The 13,819-nt window shown below is 32.7% G+C and overlaps 1 protein-coding gene across 5 annotated transcripts in view; it reads left to right on the forward strand.

The window, feature by feature from the left end:
- LOC145239747 (solute carrier organic anion transporter family member 2A1-like) overlaps nucleotides 1-13,819 on the forward strand; it is a 136,648-nt gene that overhangs the window by 92,960 nt on the left and 29,869 nt on the right. For all 5 annotated transcript variants that reach the window (XM_080103149.1, XM_080103148.1, XM_080103150.1 and 2 more), the window contains one exon: nucleotides 7,562-7,726. In XM_080103149.1, the coding sequence (XP_079959275.1) occupies nucleotides 7,562-7,726 (165 nt within the window). The remainder of the gene's footprint in view (nucleotides 1-7,561; nucleotides 7,727-13,819) is intronic.

Consider the following 13,819-nt stretch of genomic DNA (forward strand, 5'->3'; position numbering starts at 1 on the left):
AGAGAATATTTAAAACACGTCTGTCAAGGCTGGAGGAATCAAGTAAATTAAGGTTTAAAAAAAAAAAAAAGCGGTGAAAGTTTAAATTTGAAAAGCAAGGTCAAACCGACCCAGACAAAAAGCGCGGAAGTTAGCGTTAATAATTAGGTCAACTTAGATATGCACGTGAAAGTCCCAGAATTGAATTAAGAAACACGGGTCAGAAGAACAAATAAATGGGTAAGTTTATGAAATGGAGCGTCTATTATATTAATTAAATAATAAAAAAAATGAAAGTAAATAAATTAAAAATAGAAAATTAAAAAGTTAAAAAAAAACTATATATACATATATACACATACATATACATATATATATATATATACATACACATACATATACATACATACAGACACACAAATGCACACATACATGTACATACATACACACACGCATATACATATATATACATGTATACATAAACAATAATACACATACACACACACATATATATACATATATATATACAAATACACACAAACGCATGCATAAATATATACACATATCAAAAAACATATCTAAAAACATATACAAGTTAAACAAAAACATACATGCATACTTAAATACAAATTAAGGGGAGGGACTGGCCGGTATCTACAAACTCCGGAATAAGGCAAATAAATGTGTATGTAAATGCATATAGTAAAATATAAGTAAACAAATACATAGAATAAAAATGAGTAGGTTGATGTATATATTTAATTAATAGGTATACTTATACCATAAAACGGAGACAGCAGATGGAAAACCGGCCAAAGAAATAAAGAAAAACAAATAAAATTAAAAATATAAAAAGCTTAGAAGGTAAGATAAAAAAAAAATTATGGAGAAAGATATATATTTGAAGGGTTAAATTAATAGCTATGTAATTTCAAATTTACCATATTTAAACTTGGACATATGTTTGCAATAGGAGATCAGTTCGTTTTTAGAGTTTATTATATCACTACTTTGAGGGGAGGTTATAATAGTTATAGCTTCAGATGTACAGAGGTGACAATACTTAGATCCTGGAGTGTAAGACTTAACTTCTTTTAGGATGGTCCATTTAATTGAAAAGTGGGTATTGCAGAGTTAAGCTTTTTAACCAGTCTAGTTAGAGAAGTTCCCTGGTTATTATTAGAATTTTGGTTATTGAAAGAAGAAGTGTGGGTTGAAATTCTTTTCTTTATTAAAGTTGAAGCAGCACCTATATATGTATATGTTTTATTAATAGCTCGGGGTCGAGAATTAATATTAATTTGTTGATTTATACTGGGAAGAGAATTTAAATTTTGTTCATTTTGATGAACAGAGTGTAGGACAGTGATTGTAGCAGGATTGGTTTGGAGGGGATAATTAGTGTTGTCAGTGTTAGGATGGCTGCTATGAAAAATATTATTATTATTATTATTATTATTATTATTATTATTATTATTATTATTATTATTATTATTATTATAGCTGGTTGTATGATTGAAAATAGAGGGGCTGGTTGATTCGTTTGTTGGATTAATAATTATATCAGAGGGAGGGTCGGAGGAAGGATAATTTGGTAGCAAAATGTTATTGTCTATTATGGGAGAATTGCGTGGGATCTCTGTAATTGTGCATGAATATATTACATCTTTATGGATGCAATCATTATTGAGTGGGCAAAGATGTTTGTTAATACAGTTGCAGTTGCTTTTTGGTTGGATTGGGAAAGGGATTTTTTGGGCTGATTTAATTTTTTTTGTAATTAGATGCTAAGATTCTTTGTGCTAAATTAGGCATAGTTGAATAAGAAATTCTTATTGAGTTTTTATTAAAAATTGAACTATATCTGTGTGGGTATTTGAAAGAGTTTTCTACAATATTGAAGAATTCTTTAGGTATATTAGTTTTAACATTTACGCTAAATGGAGGATTAAACCAAATATTTTTCTTTCTCCTAGTACGACAAGGTGGGTTAGAAGTATTACGATTAGCATGTTGGTTCGTATTATATTTGTGGAGTGGACCATTGCTATTGATAGCAGCAGATCTTGTTATTTGAACTGGTTTCTTGCGAGTCATATTGTGTGTGATTACAGATTTAAGATGGCATACAGGTGGAGCATAATGGTTATATTGAATCTTTTCATTGTATCCTGAACTTCTTTAGGCATTATTGAAGAAAGTAGCATTTTGATTAAAGGTTTTTTTATCGGCTGAGAGCGTAGAAATTCTTCTAGAGACGGATGGTACTATAGATTTTATAATTGAATTGGGGTGGTTAGAAGATTTATGGACGTTTAAAAGCGTAAGGTTTGGTTTATGATAGGGCTGTAAGTTTCAGTATTAAGATTAAGTGTAATGTCTAGAAAATCTGAAGTTTTTTTATTTGGTTCAATAATTATAGAAAGGCCAAAATTATTGAAAAAGTTATGTAATTTTTTTAATTGTATTATTATACTCTTTTGGCCTGGCTGTTGTTGTAAATAGAGCATCGTCTCTATAAAGGCCCCCTTGGATATGTTTAAAGTGGTATTTAAGTTCTTTCAGTAAGAAGAGTCCCACTGAATCTGTAACCTCAGCAGAATCAGAAGCGCCTATAAAGATGTCAAAATTATTAGGGGTATCTTTTCTAGTCCAAAACTTATTGTTAAATTGTATAAAGGATTTTCTGGGTAGGAGAATTAATTTAATTTCCAAATGAGTTAAGTCAGAATTTCTTTTAGCAAAGATTAGGGCCTTATTTAAGAGGATCGGTGAAATTGATTGATAATAATTGTTGATGTCAAAGGTTATGAAGTTAAGGAGGTGTTTATTTTTAAGGGAAACAAACCAATTAATTACAGAATTCGAATTTTGCCAAAGGGGGAAGCTAACTTTTTCTTTAATAGAGGGGAGATTCTATCTAAGATGTTTTTGCTTACCGCACCCAAGTCAGAGCTAGATGCGCAGATCAATCTAATGGAGGGGTTATCATAAAAATTAGGTTCATGGTCATTATATATATATATATATATATATATATATATATATATATATATATATATATATATATATATATATATATGACAGCACAGGCTCCTTCAATCTTTGACAGGCTATGGATATCCACGGGTGCCTGCACATGAAATTTTTGTGGCAAGAGGTGCACAATATCCAACCCCACCTCTCCTGAGTCGACATTGTTAAATACCAGTGGCAAGTGAAATGTGTGTACAGGACGACGACGAATAGAAACAAATGCCGAGATAAGTGGAGAGCACCTACAATGCTTAGAATTCCCAAATGGTCACCCAGGTTCAATGTTGCTTAACTTTGCTGATCTGATGAGAACCGGTTTGTCAACGCGATTATGCCATATATATATATATATATATATATATATATATATATATATATATATATGTGTGTGTGTGTGTGTGTATATATTTATATATAATTATAAAACTCAAATGACCTTGTAACGATGTATGTAACCCACTTTCCGGTTTACAGCATCCGATTACCCATGCGCGCATAAACTTTAACCCATACAAATGTTAACAAATAAACACAAATCGCTTCTTTTGTAGATTTTGACCTGCGCACTGAAATATTAACGTTATTATTTCGAAATTATTATTTAACATGGGAAGATTGGGGTTTAAAATAACTTAAACATAATACAGAAATGAACGATGTAAAAAAAACAAAAAAAACAAAGCAGATATATCAAAATTTGAATTTAACTATAATAAGTATTATGGTATCTGTTCAGTGCACATTTACCTATAAGTATGGCCAACCACTTATCATTCAGTAACTGTAAATTATTTTTTCAAAAATAACCAATTATAATAAGCAAAACGACTCATAGATATCTATATTCTTTTTTTCATTTTAATATACTTTCATAGAAATGTTTCTGTTATGTCAAAAAAAAATATTTTGTTTACGTCACAAGTGTCACGCTCATACATGAATTCCGTAGTTAATATAATGGGTTACGGGTAGCCTAGTATATATATATATATATATATATATATATATATATATATATATAGTGATGGGGCATACACAAATATCAAAATCACACACGCACACACCCACAAGGAATAGGCTAATATGGTAAAAGTAGGTGCAACCTGTAAGGGTAATTCCTTCATTCTCATTTAATAACTAAATGTAACTAAGCCAGTTTTTTTCTATATTTGTATTTGGTATAATTATGGCTCTTCTCCTCTTCTGATGAGAAGCATTTGGCTTCAAATGCCATGGTCTTAGGAGTTTTTTTTCTTCATTTTCCTTTTCCCCTTAACTTTTCCTTATTATTCTTATGATATTATAAAGTCATATATAACTTTTATTCCACATCTTTCATTTAATATATATATACTAGCATTTCAGCCCGGCTTTGCCCGGGTGTTTTGAGGTGTACGCTTAGCAAAACAAAAAAAAAGTCAATTTTTTTTTAATTTGACCCCTATTATGACCCCTTAAAATTTATAGTTTCGGGCTCAAATCACTTTATTAAGTTAGATCCAGGTTCAAGGAACCTATATCTAAAATTTCAAGTGTCTAGACCCAAAATTGTCGGAGGAGTTTGGTAGAGTTCTTAAAGGTCAAATCGTTGAAATTTGACCCCTTAACAGCCAAATTTCTGGCTGACACCCGTCACATCGATTTTTCCAAATCTCAGTACCCGGTATTTCAAATTTCGAGTCTATAGACTAAAAATTGACAGAGTTATTGCGTAGGGAAATGTACACAGACAGACAGACAGACAGACACGTTCACTTTTATAGATATATAGATATATATGTGTGTGTGTGTGTGTGTGTGTGTATGTGTGTGTGTGTGTGTGTGTGTGTGTGTGTGTGTACTATTATATCGATTATAATCAATTTGATTGAGAAACGTGCGATTTCACCAATTTCGATGGGAATAAGAATATGAGAATGTCAAACATTTGTTGATCATCATTCAATCCCAGGCAACGTTCGTTCTTCATGCTAGTATATCTATAAGCAAAGATTCTTTAAATAATTTTTCTCTTTTTTGTATTATCTGTTTTCTATGAAACAAAAGAAAAAATAATGTAACTTCCATAGGTGTCATTAACATTTTCGATTCTACGTCAAATTATCATTGGGTGAGAAAAACTAGTTAACAAGAAGGTCACCGTTTATCAAGGTCCAATTTTGAGGACAAGGGTTACTGTGCGTCGAATAAACTGAGACAACACTGATCGGTAATAGAAGAACTTGGGAAGGGTTTGATTATTTAAGGGAATAACTCAACAAGAACTTATTTACATTAGATTTAAAAACGACCATTTTATAATCAGCTGGGAAGCAGTCCCGCTGTACTATTTTCCACAGACGAACAGTTCTGGGAAAGAAATTTTGCAACTCATGGAATTTTCATTTAGATTTAGGCACTAATAGAGAGTAAGGAACATTATTGACAGTTATAGCTAGACGAGTATTTGTTGCAAATATTTTTCAGCGGAGGGGGCCATAGACTGAAGCTCAGTCGAACACCTGCCATGGAAATAAAGATAAACTTACGATAAACTCCGCAGAATAAGGACTTTGTAAATTGTTTTTTGGAGTGTTCAATCGAACAATAAATTTTGATTGTAAAGTTCAACTTATTGCTTTAATTTTCTTTCTCTTTTATATATATATATATATGTATATATATACAGTGATGATCATATTTATTGGCACGGTAAAATAAAAGTTAAATTTTGTCTAATAAATTCTAAAAAAGGGATTAAATTAAAGAAAATAACAAAGTATATTACGTATTTTTAACTGGCCTTTCCGATGCAGCAATCGGATTTTAGAAAAAATAAATAACAAAAGAACAACAAACATAATTGCAAAAAACCCTTGTTCAAAATTATTGGCACGGCTTTGTTTTTCTTTTAGTATCAGTATAATATCAATCAATTTCCGGTTTACGTGCTTTCTGAACTTTTTTATAGCCATATTATGCTTGTTTAACGCTAATTCAGTGAATAATTTTTTTCAGATAATTTTTAGATAGCGATTTATTTAAACTATTATAAGTGACTAAATTATAATTTTCAATCGCCATGGTTAAAACTAAGGAACACAGCGAAGACGTCAGGAAGCTTGTTGTAGCATGCCATACCAATGGGGAGGGCTATGATAAGATTTCAAAGAAGCTAAACCTTCCCAAATCCACTGTTAGAGCCATAATAAACAAGTTCAAATCGCAAGGCCACGTTATGAGTTTAGAGGGTAGAGGGAGAAAAAGGATTCTTTCCCCAAGAGATGAACGGAAAATTATTCGACAAGTAAAACAAAACCCAAGGATCTCTGTTGGGGAGATTGTTGATGAACAGAGCACCTCTGGAGTGAATGTATCTCGACATACAGTTGGTAGAGTTTTGAAGAGAGCTGGTTTAAAAGCATGTCGTCCGAGAAAGACTCCCTTATTGAAGCCTATGCACCTGAAAGCAAGGCTAGCCTTTGCAAAACGTCATATTGATAAAGATGTTGCATTCTGGAAACGTGTTCTATGGACTGACGAAACGAAAATAGAGTTATTTGGCCATAATAAAGTGTCTTATATTTACAGAAAATCTGGCGAAGCTTTCCTGCCTAAGAACACCATACCCACAGTGAAGCACGGTGGAGGCAGTTTGATGTTTTGGGGATCCTTTGCTGCCTCTGGACCAGGGCGACTTGTTAAGGTCACAGGTAGCATAAAAAAGGAAGATTATGTTAAAATATTGGATGAAAACCTGAAAGACTCTGCTAAAGAGCTCTCACTTGGTCGTCGTTGGTGGTTTATGCAAGATAATGACCCAAAGCATTCGGCTAAACTGACTAAGAAATGGCTTGAGGACAATCATATTAATGTTTTGGAGTGGCCATCACAAAGCCCAGACCTTAATCCAATTGAAAATTTATGGAGAACATTAAAATTGAGGGTAATGCAAAGGAAGCCTAAGAATCTTATTCAATTGGAGGATTATTGTCAGGAAGAGTGGGCTAAAATTACTACTGAAGAGTGCAACAACTTGGTTGTAAACTATGAAAAGCGACTAAGGAAGGTAATCAAGGCCAAAGGCTATACAATTGATTATTAAATAAATCGTGCCAATAATTTTGAACAAGGTTTTTTTGCAATTATGTTTGTTGTTCCTTTGTTATTTATTTTTTCTAAAATCCGATTGCTGCATCGGAAAGGCCAGTTAAAAATACATAATGTACTTTGTTATTTTCTTTAATTTAATCCCTTTTTTAGAATTTATTAGACAAAATTTAACTTTTATTTTACCGTGCCAATAAATATGATCATCACTGTATATATATATATATATATATATATATATATATATATATATATATATATATATATAGATAGATAGATAGATAGATAGATAGATAGTTCTGATAATTAATATGACTAATTCTTTTATATTTACAGAAAAATTAAATCAAATTGAAATTTATTCTTCATAAGAACATGTACCCACGTTCAACAAAAGAAAAAGTGTCTTCTTTTACTTATGTAAATAGTCTTTTTCTTTGCATCTTTTTTTTTCTAGAATTACCGAAATCATTATTGAGAGTTTTGAAAAACCCAGTGTATGATTTCACTCTTCTCTCCACTTGTGTCCTGCTCTTCAGCGTTGCTGGTTCTCTCAGCTTCACACAGAAATATGTAGAACATCAATTCACACAGCCTTCATGGAAAACCAACGTCATCCTTGGTGAGTTCTGATTTATTTTCTATTTTCCAATATATAACATAATCACGTTGACACCCTGGTTCTCATTAGATCACTGAAGGTAAGCAATGAAGAATCTGGCCAATACTAGATGGATGACTTGTTGAGAATACTAGGCGCTGTATGTATCCCGGTAAACAAGTATGTATAATACATAAGGGAAATAAACACCTATGCCTTGCACAATTCCAGATCATCTTTGGGCAATGTGTAGCAACTGTTAGCATCCCTCTTATATTCTGAAGGGTTACCATTCATTTATTCAAGTAGTGCCCTGCCTGGTACAAGCATTGATGGCTATAACTATTTCTATCTCCCACTCCCTCTAGGCATTTATGAATTCATTGTTGCTCATCATTCAGAACCCCATTCATGCTGTTTCTCAAAAGTGTTTTGATACATTGCCATAACTTTCTTTGCAATTGTACAGACAATAGGTTGCAGTTTCTTTCTGTCCGAGCAGTGCACATATTGGGCGATTGTCCTAACTATTATACCCAAAAAAATATTTTGGTCAGCACAATGAGATACGAAACCATCAACATTCCTGATGGCTTCCCTATTACATCAGTCACCAGTTTTCCATGATCTCACACTATCCTTATTGGAAGGGGCTGAAATGAGTTCTCAACCTTGCTCAAAGGTCACCCACAGACTAGTGGAGGGAAGCAGTTGCTGTCCCGCCACCCTATACAGCACCTAGTATTCTCACATGGCCACCTATCCTCATGGAAAATCAATGTCATCCTTTAGAGGGAGATAGATATAGAGTCATAGCCATCAATGCCTGTAACTGGCAGAACATCACTTGAATAAATGAATATATACTGGCCAGGTTCATTGTTGCTTCATTTCAATGATTTAGTGAGAACCATTGTATCAACGTGACTGTGCCATATATGGAGTTACCATACAGTGGGGTAAGTGGAAATCCCCAGCTGGGGCGGAGGCAATGCATCTAGGAAAGGGGCGCTTTGTTGAAAAACTAAACCAGTTGTCTTTGTAAAGCAATCTTTTAGTGATGGTGTCACAAACAAAGCACCTATTTCCAATTTGTTATGAGTCATTACGGAAGTAGTAAGACTCAGAAAACTGTCATGAGTATTCTCATAATAATATGCAATCTGGTCTAATCGACGATAGCAATTTTTTTTTCACCCAAGAAGGTAAGTCGGAAAATACAGCCCCCCCCCCCAAATGGGAGCAAGCTTAGCGAGGACATTTTTATTTCAGCATAAAGAGTTGATGTTGCTCTCATTTTGTTGTGGTGGTTTGTTCATTTGTTTTTCTTTCACTCTTCAATAACAGCGTTTATATATAAAAAAATTATTATGACTGTTTATTGTTTTACTAATGAGTTATCAAGGTCCGGGATTTGAAACAACCAGCATAATTAGATGAAGTGATTATCCAAGAGGACGACTCAACGAGTATTGTTATAGAGTGGTCGAGCAGAAGTAGTAAATTATTTAATTATCAGTTTATCTATCTATGTATCTGTTTATCCATCTATCTATCTATCTATCTATCTATCTATCTATCTATCTATCTGTCTGTCTGTCTGTCTTTGTATATTTTCGCAGCAAGTCATTATTAAAGCACGTCTGGTTGAACATGGCAGGGTTCTTCTTTTTTCCAATTTTGTTGGATAAGTTTTCAATTCGCCGAGTGTACTTTTTTATTTTGGCTGGCATATTGTATATTATGGCGCTCAGTAGTTGTTGTTCGGCCATATTCTTCTCAAGCGCTTTCAATCGGCCAGGAGCGATTGTTGTTGTTGTCATTTTCTTGATTGAAGCTTGGTGTATTTATAGTTAGTTCTTTTTTATTATTATTATTGTTTATAAAGGTGGGTGCAGGATGGGTAGCGACTAATTATTTTTATTTTTAATTTTGATTTTCTTATTTTATATTTTATTTATTTAATTATTTATTTATTGTTAGTTGTTGAATATGGTTAGTATATTTGTCCTGATATTAAATGAGATCTGGTTAATAAGAGGTTGTAGTTTATTTAATTAGTATGGCTTTTAGAAATGTTAGTTTTGTGTGAAATTGTTAAGGTATCAAATTGTAGTATTGTTAGTTAAGATATTTCTAATATCGGACGATTGTAGGTTTTTATCATGGAATATTAGGTGTTGTTTTATGGCGCTATTGTCAGTACATTATTATACATCTCAAGATTTCATTATGCACGTTACATTCATTGACATACAATTAACAATATATTTCCCAGTCATCAAAAGAAAATTCTTAAAAAAAAAAAAAAAAAAACGCAATTGAAACTGGAAAAAAAAAAGAAAATTTCACATTGGCAGAAACTGTCCATTGTTTCTCTCGGAAAAGAGCGTCAGGTTTTACGATTTTACAAATTGTTACAATATATATATATATATATATATATATATATATATATATATATATATATATATATATATATATATGTATATATATATGTACATATATATATATATATATGTATATATATATGTACATATATATATATATATATATGTATATATATATGTACATATATATATATATATATGTATATATATATATATATATATATATATATATATATATATATGTATATATATATGTATATATATATGTACATATATATATATATATATGTATATATATATGTACATATATATATATATGTATATATATATATGTATATATATATATATGTATATATATATATGTATATATATATATGTATATATATATATGTATATATATATATATATGTACATATATATATATATATGTATATATATATATATATATATGTATATATATATGTACATATATATATATATATATATATATATATATATATATATATATATATATATATATATATATATGCTTTTCTATCTAGTGATAAGTAGACAATAGCGATTTGAAGTCATGTTTTGAGAGGTTGTCAAGTTTGCACTGGAAAGTATCTGAACAGGTAACTAGAAGTGATGTGTCACGTGTCACGTGTTCTGGTCTGCACAAGCATTGGTAAGTTGGTTTTTGAGACGCCAAAGAGACAGGCTGGGTCAAACAAATCTCCCCATAAGGGAGCGACGGTCTCAAAATGGAGGCAGAGAAAATCCAAGCCAAATATCGTCAGTCACTTCATTTCTGCTATGACGGATGCCTGGGAGTGAATAAAATATATAAACACAACACCCCTGTAAAACAGTATTGTTTTACATTAGACTTGAAGATGGGGAGCAGCTTTTTTCCACAGTTCTAGGAAAGAAACTTCATTCATAGAAGTTCTTGTTTTTTTTTGGTACAAAGAGATATAGAGAAAGGAAAATTCTCTGCTGAGGTTGTAAATCGGTAGATTTTTGCTATAAATGTTTTACAGAGGGAGTATGAAAGATTGGGATTCAGTCGAGCATCTACCATAAACGTAATGATAGATTAGAAACAGGCGAACCACATCTCTCTGTGTGAAAGGGGCTGTAGAAAAGTGAAGAGTTCATCCCCCACTTAATTTGCAAAGTCAGTTTTATCTTTTGTTAAGGCTAGAAAGAATTCTCCAAGCAGTACTAATCTGACTTTTATGATTTAAAGCAAGGGTTAGCAACCTACAGTCTGCAGGCCAGATCCAGCCCCTGAAGGTATTCTGACCTGCCCATGCGTCTGATTATCCATGATTATTTTTTAACATGAAAGACGAGGCTTTCGAATTCAACAAAAGACCTGCTGCTATCGTCCTCTGATCCACCCAACTGAATTTGAATACTATGACTGCAAAAACACGATCCAAACTTAATCACCTCCATTTCGGCATAAAATATTCAGTAGTACACATAAAACAAAAATTGAGAGCCGATTTGACCTGTCAATTGGCGACAGACCTTAGGCAGGGACAATTAAGAAAGGAAAAGGTTGTCTCAGTCAACTTTCCATTTTATTCCTTCAACAGCGACCCCCTCCCCATCACTTACTCTTTCCACCTACCCTATATAAGTTGCTGAAATCTTTCAATCGGCTATGTTTTTATCTTTTTAATAACTGTTTCAAACATACATATCCTAATTTAATTCATTTCACTTCGGGTGATGTTTTTTCCACTCCGAAGCATTTTGACGTTTCTTGAGGAAAACTAATTTTTGTTAGGTGTTTTTTTAATTTTAGGTTTTCTTTTTGTTTTTCTGATTTCTCAATGATTATTTTTATTATCGTTTTAAATATTTAGATGTATATTTGCCTGCGTATATAATTTTCCTTGATTTTACATTAATGGCCTTCATCTAGCCACAAACCTTTATTATAATGCAATCTAGCCAGCAGGGTCGATTAAGTTGCCGACACCTGATTTAAAGGATTGTATCGGGAACTGGGTACTTTCTGAAGCAATTGAATAATCGAACCATTTTTCTAGAAGTCTTGGCTACAAATTTTATGTAAATCTTCCATTTCATATCCAGAGTAAAAGTCAGTCTTCATAAGCTTGACAAGGAGGATAGCTTCTTTAAGGAGAAAGCCATTCATTTCAACTGGAGAGAAATGAAGATCAGAGTGTTGGTGGTGAAAAAAGGTAAAAATGACAGCACGCAATTATAACGGCGGCAAGGAAATACAAAACTTAACTTTATTTTATTTGATCTATGACTTGAAAATTATAGAAATTTCAAAAGAAGAATATAAATGTACAGGGGTTCTCATTCATTTTGGGTCTGCCTCGAGGGAAGTAAAAATTATAAATTTATCGAAAATTATTTCAATAAATGTTACTAACCTTCTCTCTTATCCAATCAATGTAAATGCAACAACCACATGGTTGTAATACGTTTTCATCTATCGACTGTAAATATTTTTGTATTCTTAGCAACGTAACTCTTGTTTTGCTTACGAAAATGTATGCATAAAAGTGATTTCAATTTTCATGAAGAAGTTTCTCCTTGTATTATTTGAATTCTTCACACTACTGTTCTCATCTTGAGTGTTATTTTCACAACGTTTCAGCCGATATAACCACCGACCTTCTTCAGGTGTATCTTATCAAACTCAAAAATCTTTCTGCCAAACTCATTTATTTAATCCACAAGGGTAACTTACCCTCATTACGGTAACCATAACTGGATACAAGTTCTAAGTAATTCGCAATTGTATTTTTGAGTGTTGCCCTGCACTGAGGATTGAACCTTCAACCTCTGGAAGAGTGTAACTTTACAACTGAATTTTACCAGGTACTTCATCCACTAGGATACTGATCCACAAGATTCCTGAGTTCAACAAAATGATTCCCGAGTTCGACTGAAGAAGGTTGGAGGTTACATCGACTGAAACATTGTGAAAATAACACTCAAGATGAGAACAGTAGCCTGAAGAATACAAATAGTGTAAATGATAAATAATCACCTCCCTGACAAAATTGTCTGTGAGATGGGTATATATGCTGATGACACCACGCTCTATAACAGACACGACAGAAAAACAAATGAACACATATTTAAAGAAATGGCAGAAACACTAGAGGATGACATCAAATCTGCAGTGGAATGGGGACAAAAATGGATGGTCACATTCAATGCTGCCAAGACTAAACTTGTTTCCTTCAATAATTACAAGAAACCTTCTCTACCACCAATAGCAATGGTCAAAGACTTTATCTGAAACTACATCTTTTAAACTCCTCGGCCTAACGTTCACATAAGTTGGAACAATTACATTGAGAGCATTGCCAAGACCGCTGCAAAGAAGGTAGGTTCTCTCTACCGTGCTAGAAAGCTACTAGTGCATCTGCTACTAGTCTCTCGCTCCTAGACAAGGTTCAAAAGAGAGTCACCAACCTGATAGATCCTGAACTGTCATTTAAACTTCAGCCTCTGTCCCATCAACGAAATGTTGCATCCCTCTGCCTGTTCTACAAGTAAGTGAATGTTTTGACAAACTGCAAGCACTTGTGCCCCCTCGACGTAAATACCCCCAACAAAACTGACAAGCAGCTAAATCCCACCCCTTCACAGTAGAGATCCCTAGATGTAAGAGAGCATTCTACTCGAGTAGTTTCTTCTCCAGAACCGCTAGACTTTGGAATTCCCTTCTGGGTTCCTG

Source organism: Euprymna scolopes, chromosome 19 (genome assembly GCF_053919585.1).
Source record: "Euprymna scolopes isolate OS-2025 chromosome 19, ASM5391958v1, whole genome shotgun sequence".
Lineage (NCBI taxonomy): Eukaryota > Metazoa > Mollusca > Cephalopoda > Sepiida > Sepiolidae > Euprymna > Euprymna scolopes.